General features: G+C 46.3%; 1 protein-coding gene across 2 annotated transcripts in view; it reads right to left on the reverse strand.

The window, feature by feature from the left end:
- The window catches only part of P2RX7 (purinergic receptor P2X 7), a 57545-nt gene extending 50202 nt beyond the window's left edge, over nucleotides 1-7343 (reverse strand). For both annotated transcript variants that reach the window (XM_010368321.2, XM_030938769.1), the window contains exon 1: nucleotides 7082-7343. In XM_010368321.2, coding sequence (XP_010366623.1) covers nucleotides 7082-7206 — 125 coding nt within the window. In that variant the 5' untranslated portion in view covers nucleotides 7207-7343. The remainder of the gene's footprint in view (nucleotides 1-7081) is intronic.
- Between the last annotated feature and the right edge of the window lie 8188 nt (nucleotides 7344-15531).

Genomic DNA, 15531 nt, shown 5'->3' on the forward strand with positions numbered 1-15531 from the left:
GATTGGATTCTTCTCCTCCTACGGGGTCACTTCCTTAACTGGGTTATCTCTGACCCTCCCCCTCAAGTTCTAGCACATCACCCAGGTGTCAGGGTTTGGATGAGAATGTGGCAGACCTCCTGCTTCGACTTCTCTGAAGACGGTCAAGGGCAGGCTGGGCAAGGGTGGCTCACACCTGTAATCTCAGCATTTTGGGAAGGCAAGGCGGGAGGCTCACTTGAGGCCAGGAGTTCAAGACCAGCCTAGCCAAAATGGCAGAACCCCATCTCCACTAAAAATACAAAAATGATCTGGGTGTGGTGGCGTGTGCTTGTAGTCTCTACTAGGGAGGCTGAGGCAGGAGAATCGCTTGAACTCAGGAGGTGGGGGTTGCAATGAGCCAAGATTGTGCCACTGCACTCCAGTCTGGATGACAGAGGGAGACTCTTGTCTCAAAAAAAAAAAAAAAAAAAAAAAAGATGGTCAGAGGGGCCATGCTTGGGTTGGATTTGGATTTGCTCCTCCTGGTGTCTGGTGCCTCCCTGGCCTCTGTGCTGGGCTCACTTCGACTCAGCTGGAAGAGGCCCAGACTCACAGGTTTGTGGCCACCCGCTGGGAAACAGGTGTTCAGCCAGGAGCTCCATTTTAACAGCCACAAACTAGCATAGCAGCACCATCTCCATGGCGACAGCCAGCCTGGGACCAGGAATGACAGCACAGGCTCACTGTTGGCGCCAGTGGAGGCTGACTGGGCAGTGAAGAAGCAGCAGCTCTGAGTGGAATTGTTTCCTGTGCCTCTCTCAATCTTCCTTAGTCTTCTGTGGCCATTGGAAAAGCTTCTGTGAGGACTGGTCTCCAGGGAAGAGGGAAATCCTCCAAAGAGAATGCAACCATCGTTTATTCCTTTGCTTGAAGTCTTCCCATGGCTTCTCAACCCACTCGGAATAAAATCGAAAGAATTCTCCAGCCGGGCGCAGTAGCTCACGCCTGTAATTTCAGCACTTTGAGAGGCTGAGGTGGGCAGATCACCTGAGGTCAGGAGTTCGAGATCAGCCTGGCCCACATGTTGAAACCCCGTCTCTACTAAAAATACAAAAATTAGCTGGATGTGGTGGCATGCACCCATAGTCCCAGCTACTGGGGAGCCTGAGGTGGGAAAATCACCTGAGCCCGGGAGGTCGAGGCTGCAGTGAGCCAAGATCATACCACTGTATTCCAGTCTTGGTAAACAGTGATAACCTGTCTCAAAAAATAAAAAATAAAAATAAAAAAGAATTCTCCAAGGTGGTGCCATCATAGGCGGCTTGGTTTAAGCAACAGCTTGGTGGTCAAAGAAACCAAATAGTAGTAAAGTACCAAGGTGAGCTGGCAGCCTCCGTAGGCCAAGCAGCAGGTCCGAGATGAGGAGCAGGGCTCCTGGTGGGACTGAGGAAGGGGCCGAGGTAAGAATACGAGCTCAGCAGTTGCCCAGATAAAGTCTCCGCAGCCCAGCTGCAGGGCTGAGACAAGCCAGGACTACAGAAGCAGACTTCAGAAATCCCTAATTTCTGGTTTTTGGAAAGACCTTGTAATAGATCACTGATTTTTGTCTGCCTACCCTCCCCATTTCCTTTTCCCATTTTGTCTGTTAACAGAATCTTCCTTCCTAAGGAAAATCCACTGGATGTGGTTCAGGTAGGGCTCACACGGCTCCCTTGTCTTCTACCTACTTCCTGCCACGGGAGCCAGCACGTGACCCAGGCTGGCCAATCAGATGACACCTTGGCCATGGCCACAGTGATTGATTCAGGGATGGATCTGTAACTCACATCTGATCATTCAGAGTCTTTCCTGGGACTCTCCTAGCAGAGCTATCAAGAAAGACTTGTTTACTCCTCTAAGGTTGTTAAAAGAAGAGAATGTGAGGGTATCTTGCTACATAGAGAGCTGTTCAAGAAGGAAGCCAAATAGAAGCAAATGGAGCCAGGATGTAGGGAGAGGGATGCGCCCCGATGACATAGTTTTCCGCCCTAATGACATAGTTTGAACTCTTATCTTCATTCATGTCCGACGATAGCACCATCTCTTTAACTGCCCAGTTACATGATCCAATAAATTCCCCTTTGAGGCTTTGTGGTTAACATAAGTTGGGTTTCTGTCACTTACTGCCCAAACGATCCTGGCTGACACAGCCCTGCTTAGCATCCTATCTGCACAGACCTCCAACACAAACTCCTCTTGTAGCTGCATCCCTGCCTTTGACTCCAGATCTGAACTTGGTTGTGAGAATAAGAGAAGCTGAACAGCCTCTTGGTTAATTTCCCCCATAACCAGTCCCTGCTTTGTATTCTATTTTCAATAACTGAGGCCCTGTCTCCTTATCCTGGCTCTTAGTCCTTCCAGCCCCAGTAGGAACACCTGGTCAGAACATGTCACTTGCTGCTGTGTCCTGAACATTGCTCAAGCCTGTCTGGATTTCCACCTATGGTCCACACCAGTCCTGCTTGATGCAAACTACATTCCCCAATTCCTATGCCCCATGGGTCTACCCATTTCACAGATGGCTAAGTCACGGTTACATGAACTGAAGGCTTCACAGTGCAACTTAAGGCAGCATTTCCCAAACTGTGTACTGTGAGACTCCATTTGGCCATTTAGTGAGATGTTAATAGATAGTCCATTAAGCAAGAGGAAAAAAGCAAAGCTGGCGATAGTTCTTTCTTCCATTTTATATTTTAAAATACAAACAGTAGAGAAACTTTTATGTGAAGGTTATCTTCTAAAGGTGGCACTTAAGATGAAAATCATGGCTCATCAAAATGGCCTTTTAAACCCTTAAATTGTCCACAAAGCATAGCAAATGCCTCCCACTTCCTAGTGGGTCTGCTGGAGCCAATTTTGCCTCCAGCTCTAGAACAAGTTACTGTTTTGACAGTTTCGCTCCAGGTGAAGGTGAAGGAGTTGACTTATTTTAGGGGCCACGTGGCTGAAAAATATGTACCCAGATTAATACGTAGAGCAGCAAGATGCTCGCTAAAAAGCATGTGGGAACAGAGATTGACGGAGGGAACCCCAGATGCCAGTATCCCGTCTCACACCTACTCCAGGGAACCTGGTTGCTGAATCATTGCATTATTTATATTGTTCTCTCTCTCCATGTCCCCATGGAACATGTATGACTGAATCTGAGGGAGTTAAATACAGGTAAGCTATGATTTCACCATGTGAAAAATATTTATCATTACAAGGTGTTCTCATAGTAATCTGTTTTTAGAAAATTTATTATTATACAATAATCTACTTTTAAGAAATTGAAGGCTGGGCATGGTGGCTCACACCTGTAATCCCAGCACTTTGGGAGGCCAAGGCGGGTGGATTGCTTGAGCTCAGGAGTTCAAGACCAGCCTGGACAACTATGGTGAAACTCTCTCTACCAAAAATACAAAAAATTAGCTGGGCGTGGTGGTGTACACCTGTAGTCCCAGCTACTCGAGAGGCTAAGGTGAGAGGATTGCTTGGGCCTGGGTAGGTTGCAGTGAGCTGAGATCATAAGACTGCAGTACAGCCTAGGTGACAGAGTGAGACCTCATCTCAAAAAGAAAAGAAAAGAAAAAAGGAATTGTTGGCCCGACCCAGTGGCTCACTTCTATAATCCCAGCACTTTGGGAGGTCAAAGCAGGAGGATCACTTGAGGCCAGGAGTTTGAGACCAGCCTGAGCAACATATGGAGACCCTCATCTCTACAAAACAGATAAAAAATTAGACATCATGGCGTGTGCCTATGGTCCCTGCTACTTGGGAGGATGAGGCAGGAGGTCACTTGAGCCTGAGAAGGTGAGGCTGTGGTGGGCTGTGATCATGCCACTGCACTCCAGCCTAGGGTGACACAATGAGACCCTGTCTCTAAAAAAGAAAGAAATAAAAAGACTGTATACTGAGCCCAAGAATGTCAGGAAGTCCCATCACCTGCTACATGAAATTTTGACATACAATCTATGTATTAATACAGAAGGGGGCATTTACTAATTATGCTCTTTACCATTGGTCATATGATAGCTGGTTTAAGTAATATCTCTTATTTTAGATTTCAGCACACATATATATATATATATATAAATATATAAATATATAAAATATATTAAAAATATATATTTAGTAGAGATGGCAAAACCCTGTTTCTTCTAAAAATACTATATATATATATATATTTTTGAGACAGAGTCTAGCTCTGTGGCTCAGGTTGGAGTGCAGCGGTGCAATCTCAGCTCATTGCAACCTCCGCTTCCTGGGTTCAAGCGATTATCCTGCCTCAGTCTCCCAAGTAGCTGGGATTACAGGTGCCCACCACCATGCCCGGCTAATTTTTGTATTTTTAATACAGATGGGGTTTCCACCACCTTGGCCAGGCTGGTCTCAAACTCCTGACCTCAAGTGACCTGTCCGCCTTGGCCTCCCAAAGTGCTGGAATTACAGGCATGGGCCACCATGCCCGACCCAGCATATATGTTTACCATTCAATGTTTGTTGAACGGTAAATGTATGAATCTAATAATAATAATCCTAATAATAGCATTATTAATAGTAAGAACTAACACTTAATCAGGGATTGCTATATGCCATATAGTTCTCAAACAACTTTGGATTTATTAGTTCATTTAATATTCCTATCAACAATGCTCCCCATTTTACAGATGACGAAACCAAAGCTCAAAGAAGTGAAGGATTTTTGAATCCACATTTCCAGATCTCAAATGCTGAACTTGGACATGATTACTTTGAGGGTCAGAGCAGAGGATGTATATAAAAATACATATGTGTATTTTATGTACATATATACTATTATATAATCAAAAAGATTATTATTATTATTATTACTTTGAGATGGAGTCTTGCTCTGTCACCCACACTGGAGTGCAGTGGCTCCACCTTGGCTCACTGCAACCTCTGCCTCCGGGTTCAAGCGATTCTCCTGCCTCAGCCTCTGGAGTAACTGGGATTACAGGCGCCCACCACCATGCCCCAGTAATTTTTGTATTTTTAGTAGAGATGGGGTTTCACCATATTGGCCCGGCTGGTCTCAAACTCCTGATTTCATGATCCACCTGCCTCGGCCTCCCAAAGTGTTGGGATTATAGCTGTGAGCCACCGCGCCCGGACTCAGAAAGATTATTTTTAAAAATAGATACCAGCTCTTATCCTATGTCAGTCATCATAATAAGGGCTGCTCATGCCTTTTTTTTTCTTTTTGGTTGTCACAACCCTACGACCAGATGCAGAAACTGAGGCTCAGAGAAATTAATGACTTGGCCCAGAAGACATAGCCAGTATTATGAAAAAAGTTACCCTAACTCTTAGTAAACTACACTGCCACAGTCTATAGACAAAAGTTGCCTCCATCATCATTATCAATCAGCACAGAGAATAAGAGGCACTCACCATCAGGGAAATTCAAATCACAACCACAGTGAACTACCACTTCACACCCACTAGCATGGCTATGATAAAAAAGACAGACAACTGGCCAGGCATGGTGGCTCACGCCTGTAATCCTAGCACTTTGGGAGGCCGAGGTGGGTGGATCACTTGAGGTCAGGAGTTCAAGACTAGCCTGGCCAACATGGCGAAACCACGTCTCTACTAAAAATACAAAAATAAGCCAGGAGTGGTGACGCACACCTGTAATCCCAACTACTTGGGAGGGTGAGGCAGGAGAATCGCTTGAACCAGGGAGGTGGAGGTTGCAGTGAGCTGAGATTGCACCACTGCACTCCAGCCTGGGCAGCAGAGCAAGACTCCATCTCAAAAACAAAAACAAAACAACAGCAACAAAACCCAAAAAGACAGATGATAACAAGCATTGGTGAGGATGTGGAGAAACTGGACCTCTCATACTCTGCTGATGGGGATGTAAAAACGGCAGCTGCTGTGAAATTCAGCTCCACATTTCCCCCAAAGGTGAAGCATAGTTAACATATGACCCAGCAATTTTATTCTTAGGTACATAATCAAGAGAAAGGAGAATATATGTATCCACATAAAACCTTGTACACAAATGTTCGCATGGCATTTTTCATGATAGCCAAAAAAGGACACAACCCCAATGCCCATCAGTGGATGAATGGATAGATAAAAGTGGTCTATCCATGCAATGGAATATTACTCAGCCATAAAAAGGAATGAAGTATCAGCCGGGTGCAATGGCTCATGCCTGTAATCCTGACACTTCGGGAGGCCGAGGCAGGCAGATCACTTGAGTCTAGGAGTTTGAGGCCAGCCTGGACCACATAGTGAGACCCCATCTCTTAAAAAAAAATTGAATGAAGTATTAACACATGCTACAACATGGATGAGCACTGAAAACATGCTAAGTGCAAACAGCCAGGCACAAAGGCTGTGCGATTCCCTTTATGTGAAATGTCCAGAATCGGCAAATCCATACAGGCAGAAAGTAAATTGATGGGTAGGAAGGAGGAGGAACAGTGTTGGAAATTATGGCCAAGGAGTGTGGGATTCCTTTTGAGTCGATGAAAATTGATTGTGGAGATGGTTGCACAACTCTGTGAATAATCTGAAAATCATTCAATGATACGCTTTAAATGGGTAAATTGTATGGTGTATAAATTATATCTCAGTAAGTTTCTTTTAGAAAAAACAAAAATCAAAAAGCAGGGCCTTCCTGACATTGGTGAAGACCTAAAGTTATAATACATTTTCAAGCCTGTATTATCACCTTGGGAGGGTGTTATTCCTCCCAAGCACGGTGACTCAGACGCCAGCATGATCACCAGGTGTGCCCTGAGATCCTTGCCTCCTCCCTGGGGATCCAGGGTGTTGCCCTGCGCTTTCCCAACTTCCCCAGGTGTGCCCTGCCCTGCTCGCCCTGGTGGGCCTGGAGTAGAGCAGAAAGGAATCCCGCCCGTCCTGTGGCTTCCCTCTGCTGCAGCCTGGCACCGTTTCCTCTTGCCTGCTGCTGCTGCTTCCTCCCTCCCGCCCAGCTTGCTGAGAGCACGTCTCAGATTCGAAAACCATGTGAGATTCAGACTGTGCACCTGAAGCTGCCCCCTGGGGCTTTCTGTGCTGTCAGCCACTGCAGAGATCTGAATCCTCCTCACATCCCACTTACCTAACGTAGGAAAAGACGATCACGTGGAAGAACCACTTAATGGTGCCATAATTCATGCTCTGGATCCGAGTGACTTTGGTCGTCTCATACTGGAAAACATCACTGCAGCTGCAGCAGGCTGGCATGGTGACAGTCTCCGTCCCTGCGCGGAGCTGGACCAGAGCTCTACTCTTCCTGACGGGGCCACAGCAAGCCCCCTCCCAGTAAATGCAAAATGAAACGTACTGATTTTTAGCAGGAGCCTTTAACTTCAAGCTCCTCCAATGACTGCAGAGTTGGGGCGGGCCCTGGCAGTTGCCCCAGATGCGGCCGCGATAAACAAGAAGAGCCAAGTCCTACGGGCCTGGCTGGCAGATGACCTCGCCCCAGCTGGCCTCCCCCAGATGCCTACACAAAGATGGTGTTCAGAGGACGGGCATTTTTAGAATTCTCTGTTTCCCCCTTTCCTTTCACTTTTTTGGTTTCATTTCTGTTGGAAGAAAGGGGCAGCCGTGCAAATGTCACAAGACCCGGAGCTTCCATTGTGCCTCAGAAAAGGGCTGAGATCTTTCCATTGCCTGAAGCCCCACTCAGAGATTGATTCATTCATTTCTACAACCCTTTATTCAGCCCCTGCTGTATAGGAGCTCTGAGTAAATGAAGATGTCTGTCTCTTCTTCCGCCGCCCCTTATAATACTCTGGTCTGCAGTTGGTGGGGGAAATCAGATTTGCAGGGGTAGGCGTGGTGGGGGTGGAGGGGCTTTATTTTTCTGCCAGATCTTTCGTGCTTGACCCTCTGAGTTACTCTCCACTCTGCTCTGCACCCCGGAAGGTCGACCCATGACCTAGACCTGAATCAGCTGAACATCACCAGGGACACAGTGGCAGTCCAACAAAGTTAGGTTTATTGACCTATTCAGTGAGGGACACCACCCACCAGAAGAGCTATAGCACATCACCAAACAAAGGAAGACAGCGATTTATTATAGGATTCCGAGGAAAGTGGAGTTTAGATAGAATCTAAATGAAGAAGCCATGTTTTGATAGACTACAAGCACAACAGGTTTGTACAAAGCAGTCACCGTCAAGTCTGGATTGCAAAGATGACCCAGGGCCCTGCTTCCTAGGAAGCAACATAGCTAAGATAAATGTCAAATGTGTCCAGAAACTCTTTATCTGAAGCTCTGCTCCTGAGTTGTAAATTGAGGCTGCTTCCCTGTGTCAAGATGACTTAGATCCTCCAGGCAAAATTGGAATATTTCAGTCTTGGTCATGTAATTTCAAACAGCAAAGTTTCTGAAGGTCTCTGATTTTAAAGGACAATGTTTCAGCAGTCACTCAAAGATGCTGGGTTGTATTATCACTTGACAGCTACAGAGAAATATTGTTCCCTGTTGTCTTTACAGCTGGCTTGATCCATTTCTGTTATTCCAGCCTGCTAAGTGGCCAGGTAGATTTTTAGTTTTTCAGTCTAAACTAATTGTACTTTCCCACGCATACAAACTGCATCAGGGTTCCCCTCACCCTCTGGCTTCCAGTTCAGGAGACTGGAGAGCAGTGAGGATGGACGGGACTCCCTGGCCCTGCCCTTCTCCGTTGCATATAGGCGGGGCTTCTGGGCACCACTCCCTCCTTGAGTCCTGAGATTGATAAGGGCTTCCCACTCTTGCCAGCCCCAGGCAGCTCACTATCCCCTATTGCTTTTCCTTAACTCTGTCCACACCTTTGTAGATGGTTCCATCATTAGTTACCCCACCTGAGTATGCCATTGCTTTCCTGCCGGGAATCTGAATGATACAGCCATCTTCGTCTATAAAAAGAGGGGATTCGTAGGTAAAGCCTGATGCTTAGAACATAGGCTCTAGGGGACTAATGGTCGGTCTGGCTTCCAATCCTGGCTTCACATTTTACCAGCTCTGTGACCTTGGACAGCTCTGTTTATGCTATTCAGTCACTCATTCATTCACTTATTCCCAAGAGCACCAGGAATAGTAGATATAGCAGTGAACAGGCAGACAAGTCAAATGTCCATCCACTGATGGATGGATACACAAAAGGACAAAAGTCCATATAAGCAAATATTATTCAGTCATGAAAAGGAATGAAACAGTGACCCATGCTCCAATATGGATGAACCTTGAAAACATTACGCTAAGTGAAAGAAGCCAGACACAAAAGGATACATCTTTTATGACTCCATTTATAGGAAATGTCCAGAATAGGCAAATCACTTCAGCGTTGCTCTTGCTACCACTCAAAGACATCTATTTTCTTGTCTTTCTTTTTTCTTTTTCTTTTCTTTTCTTTTTTTTCTTTTTTTTTGAGATGGAGTCTCCCTCTGTTGCTCAGGTTGTAGTGCAGTGGCAAGATTTTGGGTCACTGCAACCCCTGCCTCCTGGGTTCAAGCAATTCTTGTGCCTCAGCCTCCTGAGTATCTGCAATTACAGCCATGCACCGCCACACTCGGCTAATTTTTGTATTTTTAGTAGAGATGGGGTTTCACCATGTTGGCTAGGTTGGTCTCAAACTCCTGGTCACAAGCGATCTGCCTGCCTTAGCCTACCAAAGTGTTGGGATTACAGGCGTGAGCCACTACACTCGGCCTGTTTTCTTGTCTTTCTGCTGCACTCTTGCACTGGTCCTTCATGCTCTCCCCTCTCCACTCCTTCAGCCCTTGTCCGCTATTTCACCACTGCCACCTCCACCACTCCATGGATTCTGTTCTCAACGAGGTTACCAAAGACTTCTCAGTTGCCAGACTGGGTGGATATATTTTATTCCTTATTTTACTTGATCTCTTGGATGCATTCAACATCACTGGCCACTTTCTGCATCTTGGACCAGTTTTTTTCCCTTGGTTTCCATGACTTTCCTGGGTCCCGTGTCCAGCAAATTGTTTCTCAGCACTTTTTATGATTCTATCACGATAGGACAGGTTATGCTGCAATAACAAAGCACTCTCAGTGTCTCATGGCTTATAGCAGTGATGCATTAATTCTCACTCACACTATATGGCCATCATGGGTCTCCCAGAAGGCTCTGCTCTCTGTAATCACTCAGATATCGAGGCTAACGGAACAGCCACTGTCTTGAACTCTTTAATGAGAACTCTGGAGAGTCTCACAGCAGCAATGAAATGTTCTGACCTCGTGATGGAAACAATGTAAAGTTACCAAAAAAAAAAAAAAAAAAAAAAAATTGGGGATTGAATGGTGGATTTCTTAGTTGTGTGAGTGTGTGGGTGTGTTTACAATTTACAGAAAATCAAGTGACATTCTTCAGCAGGAAAGGGAGGCCTTTTTTTTTTTTTTTTTTTTTTTTTTTTGAGGAATCACTTATCTGACAGACTGCCAGTGCAGGAAACGTGCCCAACCTCATGAGAACCTATTAATAGAATCAGAAAACTGTCCTGTGCCGAGGTTGCTCTTTCAGTTTGTCTGAAACCCGCCTCTGTTTGTCTCTCTGTGTGCCCGTTGCGAGTCGCTAAACACCGACTTCCTCTGTTTCTCCCAGGGCACGTGGTTCCGCAATGCTCTCCAAGTTAAGTTCCACAGTTCAAATGCAAGCCCAGACCCCTGCCCAGTTGCAGAACGCAAGGACTCAAGAGAAATGAATCTGATTGGCCTAATTCTTTATCCCTGGTCCAATCAGCTATGGCTGTGGGTGGGGCCATAATCAAATGTGGCGAAAAGGGCCAGCGTCCATGAGGGGAGAAAGGAGGGAGGAAAGAAAGGAAGGTGGGAGAGACAGAGAGAGAGAGAGAGGAGAGGGGTGGGGAGAGAGAGAGGGAGAGAGAGAGAGAATGTGACTCTCAGAGAACAGAGGCTCCAAGGCTGAGGGACTGCTGGTTAAATACCCCAATTCCTCCCCAAGGTGGGACAACTCTGAGATACGTCTAGGCCGTCTCCAGAGGGCCTGAGGGAGACTGAGCCCAGACGCCCACAGCTGTGACCTGCTCTTTAATTAATTAATTTTATTTATTTTTTTGAGATAGAGGCTTGCTCTGTGGCCCAGGCTGGAGTGCAGTAGTGCAATCACGGCTCACTGCAACCTCTGCCTCCTGGGTTCAAGTGCTTCTCCTGCCTCAGTCTCCCGATTAGCAGGGACTACAGGCACGTGCCACCACTCCCGGCTAATTTTTGTATTTTTAGTAGAGTTGGGGTTTCACTATGTTGCCCAGGCTGGTCTAGAACTGCCGACCTCAGGTGATCCGCCTGCCTCAGCCTCCCCAAGTGCTGGGATTACAGGCGTGAGCCACTGCGTCCAGCCTGCTGACCTGCTCTTTAATGCTTCCTGTGTTGGCTGCTTTCCCTTCCGGGTCTCACTTCTCCACTCCTCTTCCTGGCTCACCTCCGAAACAAACTACTTGCACCTGAATCTCGCCCAGCCTTATGTGCTGCTGTTAAGGAGTCTGTCTGGACTTTACTCTGAGAACAATAGGTAGGTTTATAAACGGGTATGGCATGATCTCATTTGCAGCTCAGTCAGAGCACTCTGGTTGCACCATGGAAAATGGGCGGAAGGGGCAAGAGTGGAGCCAGGGATCTGCCCAGGGAGAGGGCACAGTGATATGGAGGGGACCGAAGACAGATCCCTGAGGGACACCAACACCAAGGAGACCAAGCTGAGGCAGAGTAAGGAGGAGAGGAAAGCCGGGAGACAGTGAGTCCCCAGAGGCCACAGGATGAACACTTCACAAATAAGCCGGTGGCCAAGGAGATATTAAGAGCGATGGTAAAGCTGTGTAATTAAAGCAGCTCTAGTAAGGGAACTGACAGATACATTATTGGAACAGAGTGGAGTCAAGTATTAAACACAAAGATAGGTGCAGGCCGGGTGCGGTGGCTCACACCTGTAGTCTCAGCACTTTGGGAGGCCAAGGCAGGAGGATTGCTTGAGCCCAGAAGTTCGGGGCCAGCCTGGGCAACATGGCAAAACCCTGTCTCTACAAAAAAATAAAAAAATTAGCCAGTTGTGGGAGTGTACAGCTGTAGTTCCGGCTTGTCGAAAGGCTGAAATGGGAGGATCGCTTCACCTCGGAAGGTCAAGGCTGCATTGAGCCAAGATTATGTTACTGTACTCCAGCCTGGGCCACAGAGTAAGACTCTGTATGCAATAATGAAAAAAAAAAAAAAAAAAAAAAAAAGAGTAGGAACTTAGTGTGTAATAAAAGCATTTAAATCAGGGGAGAAAGAAATTTCTCCAAATAGGATCTTTAAACAATTGGCTGCTCGTTCAGGGGAGGTCAGAGGAGACAGGAAAATGTACTCAAATTTTACAGATTTACAAAGGTGTGTAACTATTTATAATGTGATAGAACTGTCATGGGTAAACTGACTCCTTTCCCTACTTTGTATCAGTTGCAAAGAAAGAACACACAAATTGCAGGGTGGGCGGGGGGAAGCCAACTGGGATTTACTCTTTGGCCAGAGAAGGAGAAGGAATGACCACTCGCTCCGGAGACACCTCCTCCTCCCCAAGGTGTGGGTATCTGGGGGAATTTTAGGGAGTTAGATATGGGGTGGGGAGGTTTGTATGTTTGTGCAGGGAGGAACTTTAGATGTGCAGGTACAAATCATAAACATGTCTCTTCACAGGATGCATGTTTAGAAAATGGCAATTTTCTGCAAAGATTAGCCAGGTGTGGCGGCACACAGCTTGAGACTCCCAGCTACTGGGGAGGCTGAGACAGAAGAATCACTTGAACCCAGGAGGTGGAGGTTGCAGTGAGCCAAGATTGCACCACAGCACTCCAGCCTGGGCGACAGAGTGAGACTGTCTCAGAAAAAAGAAAAAAAAAAAAAGGAAAATAGCAATTTTCTTCTATAGGTGGGAATTTTAGTATTATAATGACATATTAATGGTCTAAAGATAACAAGGAGTCCCTGATTCTGGTTTGCTCTGGTTTCCAGCAGCCTTTACCTTCCTCTGATAATTGGCGAAAGGTTCTGAAGCCCCCAGGCCATCTGGAGTCCTTGCAAACAAGCATACCTACAGGTAAAGAGACTGAAAGAAACTGTTTGAGAAACGAAAGGGAGCTTTTGCAGCTATCTACTGCTTAAGAAAATAATGAGTATTCAGCTGGTTTGCTCCCTCAGCTATTTCTCCAGGACTGCCCCAGCAACAAAGTCTCCAAAAGTGAGCAAAATCAGCCACACGAAATGGGACCTGCAAGTTACCAATCTGTTTGTGTTGCATACATTTGGCATGAAAGGTAGAAAATGCAAACAAGGATAACTGGATGCCCTTTGAAGTTACTCAACTGATGATGACGACACCTCACTCTCTTCTCTACTTGGATGGTGTTCCATTTTTCCTCCCACAGACGCTGTGAGCATGTCAGTATCAGTGGGGCTTTGCAGCCATGATACAAGGCTTTTCTTGTCTGTCAGGTGTACAGAGCCATGTACCACCATGGAACAAATGTTCCAGCCATGGTTCACTGTGTGGTTTCTTTCTTCATAACTGCCACAACTAAAACAACATGCCAAAGCAATATTTTTTTCCTCTATATTTCTCCGGGGCAATTTCTCAGTGAATGTGCCTTTTTAAATTTCTTTTTCCTTTTTTTTTTGAGATGGAGTCTCACTGTGTCGTCTGGACTGGAGTGTAATGGCATGATCTCTGTTCACTGCAACCTCCGCCTCCTGGGTTCAAGTGATTCTGCTTCAGCCTCCCGAGTAGCTGGGATTACAGGCGTACGCCACCATGCCCAGCTAATTTTTTTTTTTTTTTGTATTTTTAGTAGGGATGAGGTTTCACCATGTTGGCCAGACTGATCATGAACTCCTAACTTCGTGATTCGCCTGCCTCGGCCTCCCAAAGTGCTGGGATTACAGGTGTGAGCCACTACACTCTGCCGAATGTACTTTTTTTTTTTTTTTTTTTTTTTTTTTTTTAACTCTCTCTTAATTCCTTCTCATCATCTAATTCAGAATTCCTGTAATGGTTGGTCAATAGCCTATTGCCTAGTGGTGTCAGAGGGTTAGCAGAAACCCCAGTGCCTTGGTATCCACAAATGTTTTCTTTTAGTTATGCTAAACTGGTGCTGCCTAATAGGGCAGCCACTCACACCTAGTTCAATTTAAATTAATTAAAATGGCCGGGCGCGGTGGCTCAAGCCTGTAATCCCAGCACTTTGGGAGGCCGAGACGGGCGGATCACGAGGTCAGGAGATCGAGACCATCCTGGCTAACACGGTGAAACCCCGTCTCTACTAAAAATACAAAAAACTAGCTGGGCGAGGTGGCGGGCGCCTGTAGTCCCAGCTACTCGGGAGGCTGAGGCAGGAGAATGGCGTAAACCCAGGAGGCGGAGCTTGCAGTGAGCTGAGATCCGGCCACTGCACTCCAGCCTGGGCGACACAGCGAGACTCCGTCTCAAAAAAAAAAATAAAATAAAATAAATAAATAAATTAATTAATTAAAATGAAGTAAAATTTAAAATTCACATTTTCAGCTGTACAAGCCATATTTTGATAGCCACATGTAGCTAGTGGCTACCATATTGAACAGCAAAGATATACAGAACTTGCCCAGCAGTATAGAAAGCTCAGTTGGACAGTGCTACAACAGTTGTGGGTAAGCAAGGAAGGTAAGGATAGTCCCAATCAGATAGATGGCATCTATTTTGTGTGAAGCCTTGTGTGGTGGCTCACACCTGTAGTCTCAGCTACTTGGGAAGCTGAGGTGGGAGGATCACTTGAGGTCAGGAGTCTGAGACCAGCCTGGGCAACATAACGAAATGAAAATTTAAAAAAAAAATTTTCTGTGTGAAATAGGAGGCAGTGTAGTCCCAGCTACTTGGGAGGCTAAGGAGGGAGGATCACCTGAGCCCAGGAGGTCAAGGCTGCAGTAAGCCATGATTACACCACTGCACCCCAGTCTGGGCAACAGAACAAGACGCTGAAAAAAAAAAAAAAAAAAAAAAGAAAGAAAGAAAGAAAGGAAAGAAAGAGAGAGAAAAAGCAATAGGAGGCAGAGTTGCCCAAGAGTGAGAGGGAAGGCAGGTGGGTGGGATGGTGGGATGAGTGTAGAGAAGATTCGAAGGAAAGAAGGAAGGAAAGAAGGAAGGGGGGAGGGAGGGAGGGAAGAAGGGAGGGAGGAAGGAAAGAGAGAGAAAGAGGGAGAGAGAGAAAGAAGAAAGAAAGAGAAAAAGAGAGAGAGAGGGAGGGAGGCAGGCAGGAAGGGGAGGCAGGGGTGCCTGAGAGTGAGAGGGAAGGCAGGCAGGTGGGAGGTGGGATGAGTGTCGAGAAGATTCAAAATAGTTGCTATGGTGAATGGGAGGAGGGAGCCAACAGGGAAAACAGGAATTCCGGGGTAGTGGTAAGAATTAGAGACCATGAATGTGTTATTGCCAACAGTCTAGGTGACTGAGATTATGCTACGGGCCTGGGGCCTTCCCACCAACAGGAACCGCCTCCCACCTCCACACTCAGCAACCCACCAGGACTTGCCAACTGGTTCACATA

This window comes from Rhinopithecus roxellana, chromosome 10, assembly GCF_007565055.1.
Source record: "Rhinopithecus roxellana isolate Shanxi Qingling chromosome 10, ASM756505v1, whole genome shotgun sequence".
NCBI classification, from domain to species: Eukaryota; Metazoa; Chordata; class Mammalia; order Primates; family Cercopithecidae; genus Rhinopithecus; species Rhinopithecus roxellana.